We start from the raw sequence: 13,383 nt of genomic DNA, 5'->3' as shown, positions 1-13,383 counted from the left end.
ACTCAGCGTCCGGCGTCCGTCCGTCCGTCCGTCCGTATACAAATTTGTAAACATCTTCTTCTACTAAACCATTGAGCCAATTTCAACTAAATTTCATGTGGAGCATCCCTAGGTCATGGGACAAAAGAATTGTTAAAAAAAATTTGATCACATAACCAAGATGGCCGCCATGACCATATATGGTAAAAACCTTAAAAAATCTTCTTGTCAGAAACCGCTCATCAGATTTTCAAAACATTTCACAGGGATGACCTTTGAGGGCTCCCCTGAAAAAGTTGTTCAAAGAAATTTGATTCGTCAAAAAACATGGCTGCAGGAGCTCGTTGAACTTTGCATGTTTATTCGTTTTTGCCTATTTTGTGAAAACTTTCAAAAATCTTCCACATTTTTTGTCCGATCCTTTCCAAATTTGCACAGTGTCTTTATATCAATGAGGACACAAACCCTACAAAAAATGAGCATTATTGGTCCATGAAGTACAGAATTACCTCCCCTTGAATTGAGAAAATGGTGTTTATGCAATAAAGTCCAAATTTTTCATCCAATTCTTTCCAAACTTGTAAGGATTTAGCATGGTTCAAACAAGGGAAACAACTACGGTTTATGCATGTTCTTTTTATTACAGATTTGCCTCCCTTTAATTCATTCAAAATCTCATTTTACAGCAGAGATTCCAAATCTGACCTGTAAATGAGCACCATATTTACTGCTGGTGCTATGTTACCTTTTCCCATTTGATCATTCTTAAGTATTGGTCTTGTAATGCTGCTACTGCTACTGCTACTGCTACTACTACTACTACTACTACTACTACTACTACTTCTACTACTACTACTACTACTACTACTTCTACTACTACTACCACTACTACTACTACTACTACTACTACTACTACTACTACTACTACTACTACTACTACTAGTACTACTACTACTAGTACTACTACCACCACCACCACCACCACCACCACGTCTACTATAACTACTTCTACTACTACTGCCACTACTACTACTACTTTTACCACTACTACTACTACTACTACTACTACTACTACCACTACTACTTCTACTACTACTACTACTACTACTTCTACTACTACTTCTACTACTACTACTACTACTACTTCTACTACTACTACTACTACTACTACTACTACTACTACAACTACTATTACTACTACTACTACTACTACTACTACTACTACTACTACTACTACTACTACTACACCACCACCACCACCATTCACAGTGACAAAAAAACGTATTCACACAATGGCTGCTACTACAACTTATAGCCCATATAGGGGGGCATGCATGTTTTACAAACAGTTAGCTTATGTGATCGTGTGATGTCCGGCGTCCGTTGTGCGTGCCTGCGTGTGTCCGTGCGTCCGTCCGTCAACAATTTGTTTGTGTAGACAGTAGAGGTCACAGTTTGCATCCAATCTTGATGAAATTTGGTCAAAATGTTTATCTTGATGAAATCCGTTTTGGGTCAAAAACAAGGTCACTAGGTCAAATAATAGAACAACCTTCTGTAGACAATAGAGGTCACAGTTTTCATCCAATCTTTATGAAATTTGTTCAGAATGTTTATCTTGATGAAATCTGGGTTGGGATTTTATTTGGGTCATCTGGGGTCAAAAACTAGGTCACTAGGTCAAATAATAGAAAAACCTTGTGTAGACATTAGAGATCACAGTTTTCATCCAACCTTTATGAAATTTGGTCAGAATTCTTGATGAAATCTGGGTGGGATTGTATTTGGGTCATCGGGGTAAAAATCTAGGTCAAATAAATAGAAAAACCTTGTGTTGACAATAGAGGTCACAGTTTTCATCCAATATTTATGAACTGTGGTCAGAATGTTTATCTTGATGAAATCTGGATTGGGATTGTATTTGGGTCATCTAGAGTCAGGAACTAGGTCACTTGGTCAAATCATAGAAAAACATTGTGTAGACAATAGAGGTCATAGTTTTCATCTGATCTTAATGAGTCAGGTGAGCGATTCAGGGCCATCATGGCCCTCTTGTTTTTGCATTTTTTTTGCATTTTTGGAAGATAATGTAATAAATGTCCACACCCCACACTTTACACCCATCTTCACTCCACCCCTCCCTCCTTTGTGATTGAAATTGAGAGTCCCTTCACCTTTAAAAAGACAATAGATGAGCGGTCTGCACCCGCAAGACGGTGCTCTTGTTTTTTTAAAGTTGTCATTTTTCTTATTTCGTTTTGTATAAAGTTAATTGCAAAATATTATTCATATATTCCCAATTTTTAAAAATCATTGGCTCTAGGCTTGCTAAAGTATGAAATTTCAATATCACATATAAATAAACAATAAGCCAATGTCTTGGATCCTTCTTTAAAACATGAAACAATGGCGTCTTCTTTTCCACAAATAGATCATGTGACAACAACAAAAGCAAAATAATCGCAATAGGTTAAATAACGACAAAACATATTTGGCGATACATGCAGTAGACCAGGTGGCATGTTATAAGCCGCTCATCACAGGCTAGATTGTTCATACTGAGACTATTAAGAAATCAAGGACCTCTTCTAAGATGCGGAGTTATTTTGATTTGCATCTGTCCTTTGGTCTGTTTGTCGGTTGGTCAGTAGACCAATCGTTTCCACAGGATATCTAGAGAATGCTTTGACCTACAGGCATGCAAAATGCTTTATGTTTACATCTAGGAAGATTAAGAGGTCAATCTGTTTTGAGGTTAATAGGTTAAAGGTCACAGAAGCTTATAACATGAAATTATAAATGTTTAGAAGTCAGTTTTAGAACCTGTAATACCCATTATAACAATCTTTGAAGTAGATTATTAATTATAATATAACACTGTAGGACATAGTACAGATTACAGTAATGCCATCAGTAAATGCATTTAATAATTAAATTTTAATACACTTAAAGCATGTGTTTGCAAAAATCAGCTCCAGTCAGTTTATTGAACAATATATTGATTTTCATCGCTGGCTTATTTAAGAATTGAAAAGCATTTTTCTGCATTTCATCTGTGTATGAACTGTCGGGAAAATTACGCCTAATTTGCATAAACTTTGATGGCGTTTATTATTAATAAGCAGGCTTTCTACTGGTCCCTACTTTTCCTACTTTTTCCTACTTTTTGTTCTTAACCCTACTTTTCCCTACTTTTTAAAAAAAATAGCCCTATTATCCCTACTTTTTCATTTTGCAAGTAAAATAAATAAAATGTAAAATGAAGGCTTACATGATTCTTCTTTAGATATTTTGCAGAATTTCGATTCAATATGAATCCGTTCAGATGTGTTTGGGGGATCACCTTGTGATGTCCATCCTTGAAAGCACCATGGCTCCTTGGCTAGTCAGTACAGACATACTGGTTTTTAGGTAAGATAATATCTCTTTACACTGTGAAAATACATGTATGTTCTATTTAATCATAACATATGTGCTTCTTGAAATAGAAGTGATAGATATGCACGCTTCATCTAGACTTTACACTGCCAAGTTTCTTTTTTTCACAATTATGCTACTAGTTGAGGGAACCCACAAATGCCATGCTGTGTTTTAAACCTTATGGGTTAAATTCCAAATTGCAGATGCTGCTTTCCTTTCTTACAAAATACACGTAAGTTTATATGTAAAGCTTGCTTTTCCTAAGTGTCATATTAATCGTAAATAATTTTGTATGACCCCACAAAAAAGGGAGGGGGTGATTTGCCATTGTTTGTCTGTCTGTCTATCTGGCTGTCCATACCCCAAAGTTTGTGTCGCGCAGAACTAAAAAGTATAATTGAAGGGCCATCTTTCTGTAAATAGTTGTCAGCATGTGAAATTGTATACCTGAGTGAGGAAAACATGTAATAAACACTGACACGCGAGTTTTTCACACCTTTATTGACATTACACAACAGATTAACACCAATTAGCTGTCGGTGTTGTTTAACCTCGAGTCGATTATAATCGGTTCAACGGACGGTTGAATAAAGCAATCAACATAACTGTGATTGCCGCCATCTTTGAATTGTCTGAAAATACATGACGTTGCATTATACGGATTTGAATAAGAAATAAAATGGAAGGTTGGAGAAAAAATGGGATCCAAGCACCCTCCGCGTTTTATTGGATTCAGCGTTATAACGGAGCGCTTTGTATTGGAGTTACAGTGTATTTTGATGCAAGTGTATCAGATATCTATGGAGTTAAAGCCCCTAATTTAGCAAACGGTATGAATCTTTGTGACAGAGCCACATTGTAGGGGCTTCTATGTCCTATGGACACACATCTACTTTAAAATTAATAAATTGATTAGAATTTGATTAACACCGTGGCATTTGTAGGTTGATATAAGACACTGCATTTACCAACTGCTTTGACAGCCATGATTTGCTTTGTGTCAATTCTATGTTGCAGTAGTGACATACTAACAACTTAGATCCATACAATGTCCAGTTTAGTACTATAGCTAGTCAGTTTCACTAACATAAAAATTACTCGTAACCACTCTTAATCATTGTTGCCGGTGCTTAGTGTACTTGTCAATATTATTTCAAGTGACTTGAATGTTGATGATTTAGGGAACTGATTATTTTGTGATTTTTAAAGAAGATCAAGGTTGGTTTTCTGATAAATCCAGTATGTTTCCTATTGAGTTAATTAGCGAACAGGTGATCTTGCTATTAATAGCAAAAATATCAACTTGCGAACAAATATTGTTGACATCAGTACACTAGCATCTTGTAGCTTATCTGCTTGTGCATGTTTATTTAGCTAACTGACTTTACAGGTATAAGATGCATTAGTTTTCCTGCATGCTAGTCAATACTAACCAGCCATAATGCCACATGGAAAAACAAAATTTAAGGTTCATGTAAAGTCCTAAAATGACCCCACATAGATGAAATTTTAAAATATAAAAATGATCAGTAATACCCAAAATAAGTTAATGAAATTTACATATGGTTGCAATAATCACATTTTTATTCCATATATGTATAAAATAAAATAAAAACACAAATGTTAGTAATAATGTAATTATTAGCAAAAATATTGCAATGTATGGCAAATTCTCAATTTCATTTTAAAAAACACAAATGCACCAAATAAAAACACAAACAGTATATGCAAGTTATATGTAAGGTACTCCTAGCATTGAATTGCGTCAATACAGCCCCACAAAGACACTATGCGTATTTCAAAATGAACATGTCAATGCCATGAGTCGCTGTTTATAGATTTTGGAAAAATACTAACTTTCCACGCGCATAGCACGCGATCAATAAGAGTTATGATCTTATAAAATAAAATTAATGAAAATATATCATTTTCATAATATCTCCATAACAATGACACTTACTTGAAACACACTATTTGAAAAGAATCTTGATATAATTGACTCTCCTCCCGATTTAATTTCATCGGTCGTCCATCTTGGTCAGAAATGTGTATTGATTCGTATTTGCGAATTTGTTAAATATTGCTTATATTAAATATTTACATTATTACATAACTTGAAATTACCTCATAAACAAATTATACAAATTTTAGAACAAACGGATCGCGAGTAATTTATAAATGATCGATTTTGAAACGAAATATTTTTCGAATGTACTTCTGGCAAATAATGGCTACCTGAACAAGTAAACATGACAAGACAATAACAAATGCATTTATTATCGATGACAAGGTTTTTATAGAAATGTAAGTGTTCATTTGGTTTAATATGTACGTGTGCCCAACATTTGTATAATTCATTTTTCCGATCCCACAAATATTATGCCTAGATCGTTAATTGAAATATTGTTATGTCGACTTCCTTGAAACTGGATGTTTTATGCCCCACATGTTTAACTTACGTGTATGGAGTTCGAGATGTGACATAAACATGTTGTAATTTGTTTTAAGATAGCCAATTAGTCGTCTTTCCGAGTCCTATATATTTCAAATGAACAATCAAAGTGTTTGCCTTTTGGTAATATAGTTTATTTTTTGTAATTGTGTCATTTTGTGACTATAATGATTACTGTATTGCGAGTAAAAAAGTAATTTTGAAAATGAAGGTTCACTGGTAAGTCCACCATACTTAAAGTAGTTCCCAATTATTGTGTTAACTTTTGACATTTTTTTATGTTTTTCTTTTGCATATTTTAGGATTGTGTGTTGTGTGGACTTTTCATTTGTAATACCTAACATTAAGTGTATACACTATTTTGACCAAAGGAATTTGTTCAATTTAAGTCAGTTAGTTATTTTGATAATTTCATGCATGCGCTGTATATTTCTTTAAAAGCAACATTTTGCATCATATTTTTTTTATTAGCATTTTCTTATATGTTCTACAAGTGTTTACGAGGCTATTGATTTATAAATTGAATTTATTGCCATAATATTTATTGAAGTATTCCTATGTGAAGAATACGCCTTTTTACACTTTACATGAACCTAAACGCTTCCTGGCTTGGGAAAACAGACTTTTAATGGACATCAGCTAAATACTTGGTGTGAAAAGGACTCTTCCTCTGACTTTGCTGGTAACTGGTTTCTTTGTAAGAAAACTATACAGTGTGGAAATACTGGTGCAACACAAATACTGAACCATGCCCAGGGCCAGAAACACAAAGATGCAGTATCTCAGGCAAATAATATGGTGCATGTAGATATTGTAGGCCTATCACTAACTGAGTATATTACTTAAATGTTTGGCCAGTGTATTGAAGCGTGCATATCCTATTCCACCTCATTGTGTTGTAGATTGCCTTTTATGTATATTAAATGCTGAGCTTGTGTTATTTTTTGCATCCTTTTTGCATAAATGTAACCTTGCAATCAATTATGTTTTCTAACTGCTTATTGTCATGGATACAACACACAATGGTACATGCCAATACTCATGCTTATGTAGTATCGGTTTAGCTCTTACACTTACTAACATGTATGCTTTGAAACTAATTTTACTTAACCCTTTACTCCATGTATACTTATTTTAACACCTTTGTAAACGGAATAGACATTGGTCTCTGTTTGCTTATACAATTATAATAAAAATATAATTCTTCACTATTGCCTGTGATGAGAAAATTCTTTGTTTAGTACTAGTGCAAGAATACTTATATATTCATAGTGGGTGTATTTTGGTACATATTCATGGGGGAAAGGGTTAATACTAAGGGCTTTTGTACTTTGCTTTATAAGATTTACAGTGTATGTTTTGAATGTCATGTTCATTATTGTATTTCAGTGTGTAAATTGATGGTAAATGTGAAATAAAAATTTCAGGTGCTTGTATTTCAAGGATGGGCAGAACAAGGCATTCTCACAGCATCAGATGGACTAGGATATGTATCAATTTAATGGTAATTCCAGCTGAAAAATGGTAATAATTTTCTTATTTAGCCCTACTTTTTAACAGTACAAATCCCTATTTTGCCCTACTTTTTGCTTAAATCTTGCCCTATTTTTGCCCTACTTTTTGTGGAGAGGCAGTAGAAAGCCTGAATAAGGCGTATTTTCCTGACAGTTCATACCCCGATGAAATGCAGAAAAATGCTATTTAATTCTTATAATTACAACAATTCTATCGTGGCAAGGGCCATACAAGTCCTTTTTAACCTAGCGTATGAATCTATTTTCAGTTTCGGTTTCATCTCCATCAACCGGGAATATCGTTGAAGTTCGTGCAAAAAATATAACGTCATTCGTTATTGACCAATAAAAAGCAACATCATTAAGGCCAGAGTTTTTTTAATAAAATGATTTTCAGATTTTTTTCCAAAAAGTGTCCAGTAGGGGGACGGGAAAAAAAAAAGATGGTGACCAAAAATGCACTATGCTAAAAATGTTATGGTATGAAGTTCTTTGTATATTTCATGACCAAAATAATAAATGTCAATGAAATTTATTATGTTCTAAACATTCTCATACAAATATTTAGCAATAAACACATTTATTAACAGACCTGCATTTCATACGAATATAATTATAGTTGCATAATTTTCTTTTAATCGAAACAGTTTCTGTTACAAATGAAAATGCACAAACACGCAAATATGTCTTTTGCAAGCAATTCCTTTTAAGAAAAAAAGAACATCTATATTAAAAAAAACTCTGGCAAAGTCAATCTTCAAATTAAAAAATCTTAATCTGTCATCCAATCCCCTATGTCACTGCCTAGGCACTTTAATATTCCTCTATTCAAACAACATCTTTTATATGTAATTCAAAAATGAAACACGCCAAGTGTTGCTTGAGTATTAAAAGAAAATACAAACCAAAATCTATTAGTTACAAAATTAACAAGATTAAGCTTGTGATGGTTATTTAAAATTGTAAAACACAAAGCTGTACAAGTTTCCCACTACAATCTTATAGCAAAGAGGAATTATGTAGAGATAGAATAACACATTTTTTTACAATATATGCAGTATGAAACTAAATTAAAATGAATACTATCAACTTATAAAAATACGCAGAAAACATGCACACATCATAGCATGGAATTATTATTATCATTATCTTACAATGTTATTACCAAACAATGGTTAACATAGTCATGATCATGCAGAAGTACAAATCAATTTTAATAGGCCAATGGGGGAAATTTTGCACACATATGCAAAGAAACAATATATTGAAAACGCATTATAGAGTACACAGTATATGTCTCTGTAACGAGCTCTTAATCTGCAGTAAATATCAGGGGTGTGATTTTTCCGCGGATTTTTTTCCGCGGATTTCCGCGGATCGGGTTGTCCCGTATGTCACTTCTGAGATTTGCGTAAATTCGTTTTAAAATTTAAAAAATGTGGGGGAGAGGGGCTACCACTGATTCCGCGAACGTATTTCACAAGCGACCCGAAATATCCGCGGCCCGCGAAATCTCTCCGCATTTTACACTGGTAGATTCTACCTAAGCATTTTTAAAACGAGCCATATAATTGGCTGTCGTTTCCCAATCTTCCAATTAAAATCGTGTTCTTAAAATGCGCTCTGTGATTTGTTTGCAAATGGCGCCATTGTGAAGAGAAAATTAAGATTATTGAAATAACAAATAGCAATCGAATAAACGACTGACATCACCTAGTCTGATACATGTAGGAATAATGAAATGTGTTTGTCAAAAAAAAGACTACGTTTTAGATACAGGCAACACATATTTTGTTAAGAAATGTGCCCACTGAATTTGTGTCACGGAAACCAGTGTTTGCAAATTGGAGTGTAGTCTACTCGCGAAGTAAAACAATTTAGAGAGTATCGTTCGAACATGGAAATAGACAAACATGATTTGATTTTTATATGTCTGTGGGTCTGTGTATAATCAGATTCATATGCATATTCTGCTTTATTATGTTTGTCACGCTGTTCAGTTAACTGAAATAGCTTTGAACTGAGTGAAGATGTGAAATGCAAGATATTGAAAGGTAAACAAATTAAATATATTAATTTAACTCAGTTAATACATCATTAACACCAGAAGAGCACTCAAATGTGATTGTTTATATTTAGTCTATTAACTGTCATTCAATACATTGAAAAACCGCTGCTATTGAACACAATAAATACTTGCTTCACTGTTTACTTTGCATCCTCAGTATGATTAATGTGAAGTTTAACAGGTTTTTATAAAGAAATATTGTTATGAATACAAAAAGTTGTTTATTTTAATGTCTGTTTTTATGTTTGTCATTGCGTTATACGCGCCATTTGCGTAGTCAAAATCAGTAAACAGAATTTTCCTCCCCTCTGACTTTGCCTCAATCACACCCCTGAATATTTACATTATAACTGAACAAGAATATCTGGATTTATTAAATCGGGGAGCGTTCTCATTATCTCCTCCATAGACACCAAGTACTGGTTCTTCCCAAGAAACGGACTCGATAATGTCCATATCTGCCTATAATGATTGAAAGGTTGATTGACAGTATAAATATATAGATCACTGGTGATGGAAAGTGTACGGCAAATCTACACTTCATGGTTATGACATATGAGTTCAATTTAATACATTGCACCTTGAAAAAAGTGGCTACAGTATGTCCTTCAATGTTACATTTTGATGAAGAACATATCTTTTAAAAGTCACTATAAAAGTCAAATATACCACCTTGCCAAGACTATCAAAACAGATTTGTATTTTATCTCTATTATAAAGCAATTAACCCTTTGCATGCTTGGAAATTTGTGGTCTGCTAAAATGGCGTCTGCTGAAATGCTACAATTTAATAGCATTTTCTTCGATTTTTTTCAAAGAATACTATCAGAATAGCAAACAGTTTGGATCCTGATGAGACGCCACGTTCTGTGGCGTCTCATCTGGATCCAAACTGTTTGCAAAGGCCTTCAAAATTCGTTTCTCACACTGAAAGGGTTAATATTAAAAATAAATGAAATCATTATTTTTGGTCAGCCTGCTAATTGCAATGACAGGTTTGCCAAATAATGAATATATTGCATATATTAAATTGTAAAATTTCTTAAATACTTTACATATGGTTTACCTGGCAGATGGAAGGTAGCAGTAATTCCTCCTCATCGCCATTAGGACATCAAATGCATTTTCTTTTATAATACTACGATCCTGTGGGGTTTGGTACTTTAAAATAGCATGTATGCATTTTAAGTCGCTCTCGACCAAAACATTCACTGGCATAGTTGGGTCACACTTAACCTTATCTGTGTCAATCATTGACTTAGACGCTTCAAGTGAAGCGATTTCGTCGTGTTCGTTAACAACATGTTTGCGCACAACATCGCCAATTGTTTGGCCACTAGTGGCTTTGATAAATTGTTTTGTTGTTGTAGCATCCTGATAAATAATAAGTCCAAACCAGTATAAAGGCATCGTGGTCTCGCCACCATTTTGCATGTTTTCAGTAAAAATGATCGATGTTACAAAAGCACTTATGATACATTTAAATGCGATATCGGTAAACGCTTTAAATAAATCACTTCTCTAAAACCCGACACGTGTTTTGTGTCTAAAACCTGGCTTTTGGCACCCGAAAAAAAAATCCGAGATTGAAATTATATAATTTTTTATATTTTTTTTGGTTTCGTCAAAAATAAGAGTCGGCGGGTCCGAAAATCATTTTATTAAAAAACTCTGGCCTAAGTTTCGCGCAAAACATTACGTCAATTCGGCAACTTGTTTATGATCAAAAAGTAGCGCTATGAGATTCATGTTTTTATTTGAATACGATGTGGGTTCATCGGAAAATGAAAAAACGGTCACATGAACAAATTATCCAATCATAATGCAGCATTCATATGAATGTAACATGAGTTGTAATTATTTAAAAATATTGGGAATAGACTTTAATAAGAAGTCATGCCTGTTTTTTGTGGGGTGGGGGAGCATTAATGATCTTTTCTCGCTTGTTCAACGTTAACAATACTAGCTGTAAAAACAATATAAGCAACTAGAAATTTGTTCTTAGTACATGGATACCTCTACAATCCAATTTGTTTCACTACTACCTTATTTTTAACAATTATTAACAAAAATATGGAGTTGTATGAGTTTACCTGATGATAAATTTGTTCCTGAATGTAATCAATCTATCCTATCAAAAATCCTTTTTGAGTTACGCTTCTCACAATTAACAAAATAAAATATTTTGCCTATAGGGCCATTACTCTCCTTATGTTAAACAAAATTTAACAAAAATATCAAGGTGCGGTATTTCACATGGTGTTTAATATTTTTTATAAAATTTCATCTCACTATCAGCTGTACTCTTTGAGGTTCTCACAACACAATTAAAAAATTTGATTTCTTTGCTAAAAAGGGGTAATAACTCTGGGCCTGTTGAAAAGAAACATATCAAAATATGCAGGTGTGCAAAATATATCAACACAATGGTAATAATTTATGGAAAGTTTCAGTCGACACATATTTTAAAATGTAAGTTTTGTATAAATTATGTTGAAAAAAAAAACAGAACCAAAATATAGAGGTGCGCAAACTCACATGCCTGTTTACTGTTCTCGTAAAGTTGTAGGAATATGTGTTATATAAGTTATAAGTTACAGAAAAGTCAAGAAGATGGAAGAACTAAGGGAAAAGGGCAAATCTATATACCTCCAGCCTTAGAAAAAAGCTTTCATTTATTTTCCTTGTTTGTTTTTATTTGACAATGTATACTTGTTTGAAGCATTACATTATATCACTGACTATTCCTTAGTATGTACATGTATTGATTGTTTATTTCAGCCAGTGCAGTAAAGTGACTCCAATTAATGAGCTGACCAACACACAGCCCACAGACCTACAGGGACTGTCAGTGGAGCTGGAAACTGTCTTGGGAGAAATCAAAAACCTTCAGATCAGTCAGGAGGCCAGCGTTAAGTCATTGCAGGGAACATACAAGGAACATGGGGCACTCATGATAGAACAAATGCGTGGCAATTTAAATACATATATAGATAAGTGTGGTAATAGTTCTGTGGGTACATCAGGAAAAAGTGAGCAATATTTAAAAGAAGAAATGTGTAGGAGTGTTGTTTCTATCGTGAATGAATTCGATAATATTACTGCGAAGGAACTTAACGAGATGAAAGATGAAGTTATAAGCATTAAAGGGTCAGTTACAAGTTCTATTCATAAATGCATCAGTCTTCACAATGACTTGTCACAATTCCATGAAATTGTTCAGAAAATTGGAGATCATAAGCAGCTCTGCCTTATAGCCAGCATAAAATGTAAGCATATAATACAGCAGGCACTGACTCTGCTAGGAAAGTCAGGCAAGGCGTTGAATGTCCAGAGTATTACTAAGCACAATGTGAGAATACTATTTGATTCAGATGAATGTTGGATCACAGGCATATGTGTTCTGACTGATGGGCAGGTGCTGATCGCAGACTGGGAGAATGAGAGGTTCAAGCTGCTGAACCAGCAGTACAAGGTGGTGAGTCACTGGGATGTTAATGCTAGGCCAGTTGACATTTGTTTGATCACACCCAGTGAGGTTGCAGCCGCTGTGGATACTTTCAACAAACATGAGGTCCAGTTTATCACTGTCAACCAGGGAAAGCTTGTTCCTGGCAGGAAGTTTCAGTTACAACATAGATGTACAGGTATTTCCCATCACTATGGAGACCTTTTTGTCACCTCTGGTCAAGAACTGTACAAATACACGCTGAATGGCAAACAGCTCTGCAGACTCTACCAAGATAGATCATCTGATTATACAGGTAAGAATCATAGTGAATTCATCCTAATAACATTCCTATTATGTACAGGGATTTTTTTTGCCATTGTGGGAAAAGGAGTCTAGTCAAATTGTGTTATTTTAAATCCATACAATGACAAATTTGGGAATTTTTATCCACTAAATTAACCGAATTGGTATTTATTTTTTTAATCAACAAATATTGACC

General features: G+C 34.1%; 1 protein-coding gene across 1 annotated transcript in view; it reads left to right on the top strand.

Moving 5' to 3' along the window:
- The window catches only part of LOC127849101 (uncharacterized), a 34,127-nt gene that overhangs the window by 19,203 nt on the left and 1,541 nt on the right, over positions 1-13,383 (top strand). The window contains exon 2 of the mRNA XM_052381823.1: positions 12,215-13,197. Within this exon, the coding sequence (XP_052237783.1) occupies positions 12,215-13,197 (983 nt within the window). The remainder of the gene's footprint in view (positions 1-12,214; positions 13,198-13,383) is intronic.

The sequence above is a fragment of the Dreissena polymorpha genome, chromosome 10 (assembly GCF_020536995.1).
Source record: "Dreissena polymorpha isolate Duluth1 chromosome 10, UMN_Dpol_1.0, whole genome shotgun sequence".
NCBI lineage: Eukaryota > Metazoa > Mollusca > Bivalvia > Myida > Dreissenidae > Dreissena > Dreissena polymorpha.
Note: the sequence above shows the minus strand (reverse complement) of the source record. Positions and strands in the feature narration are given on the sequence as shown.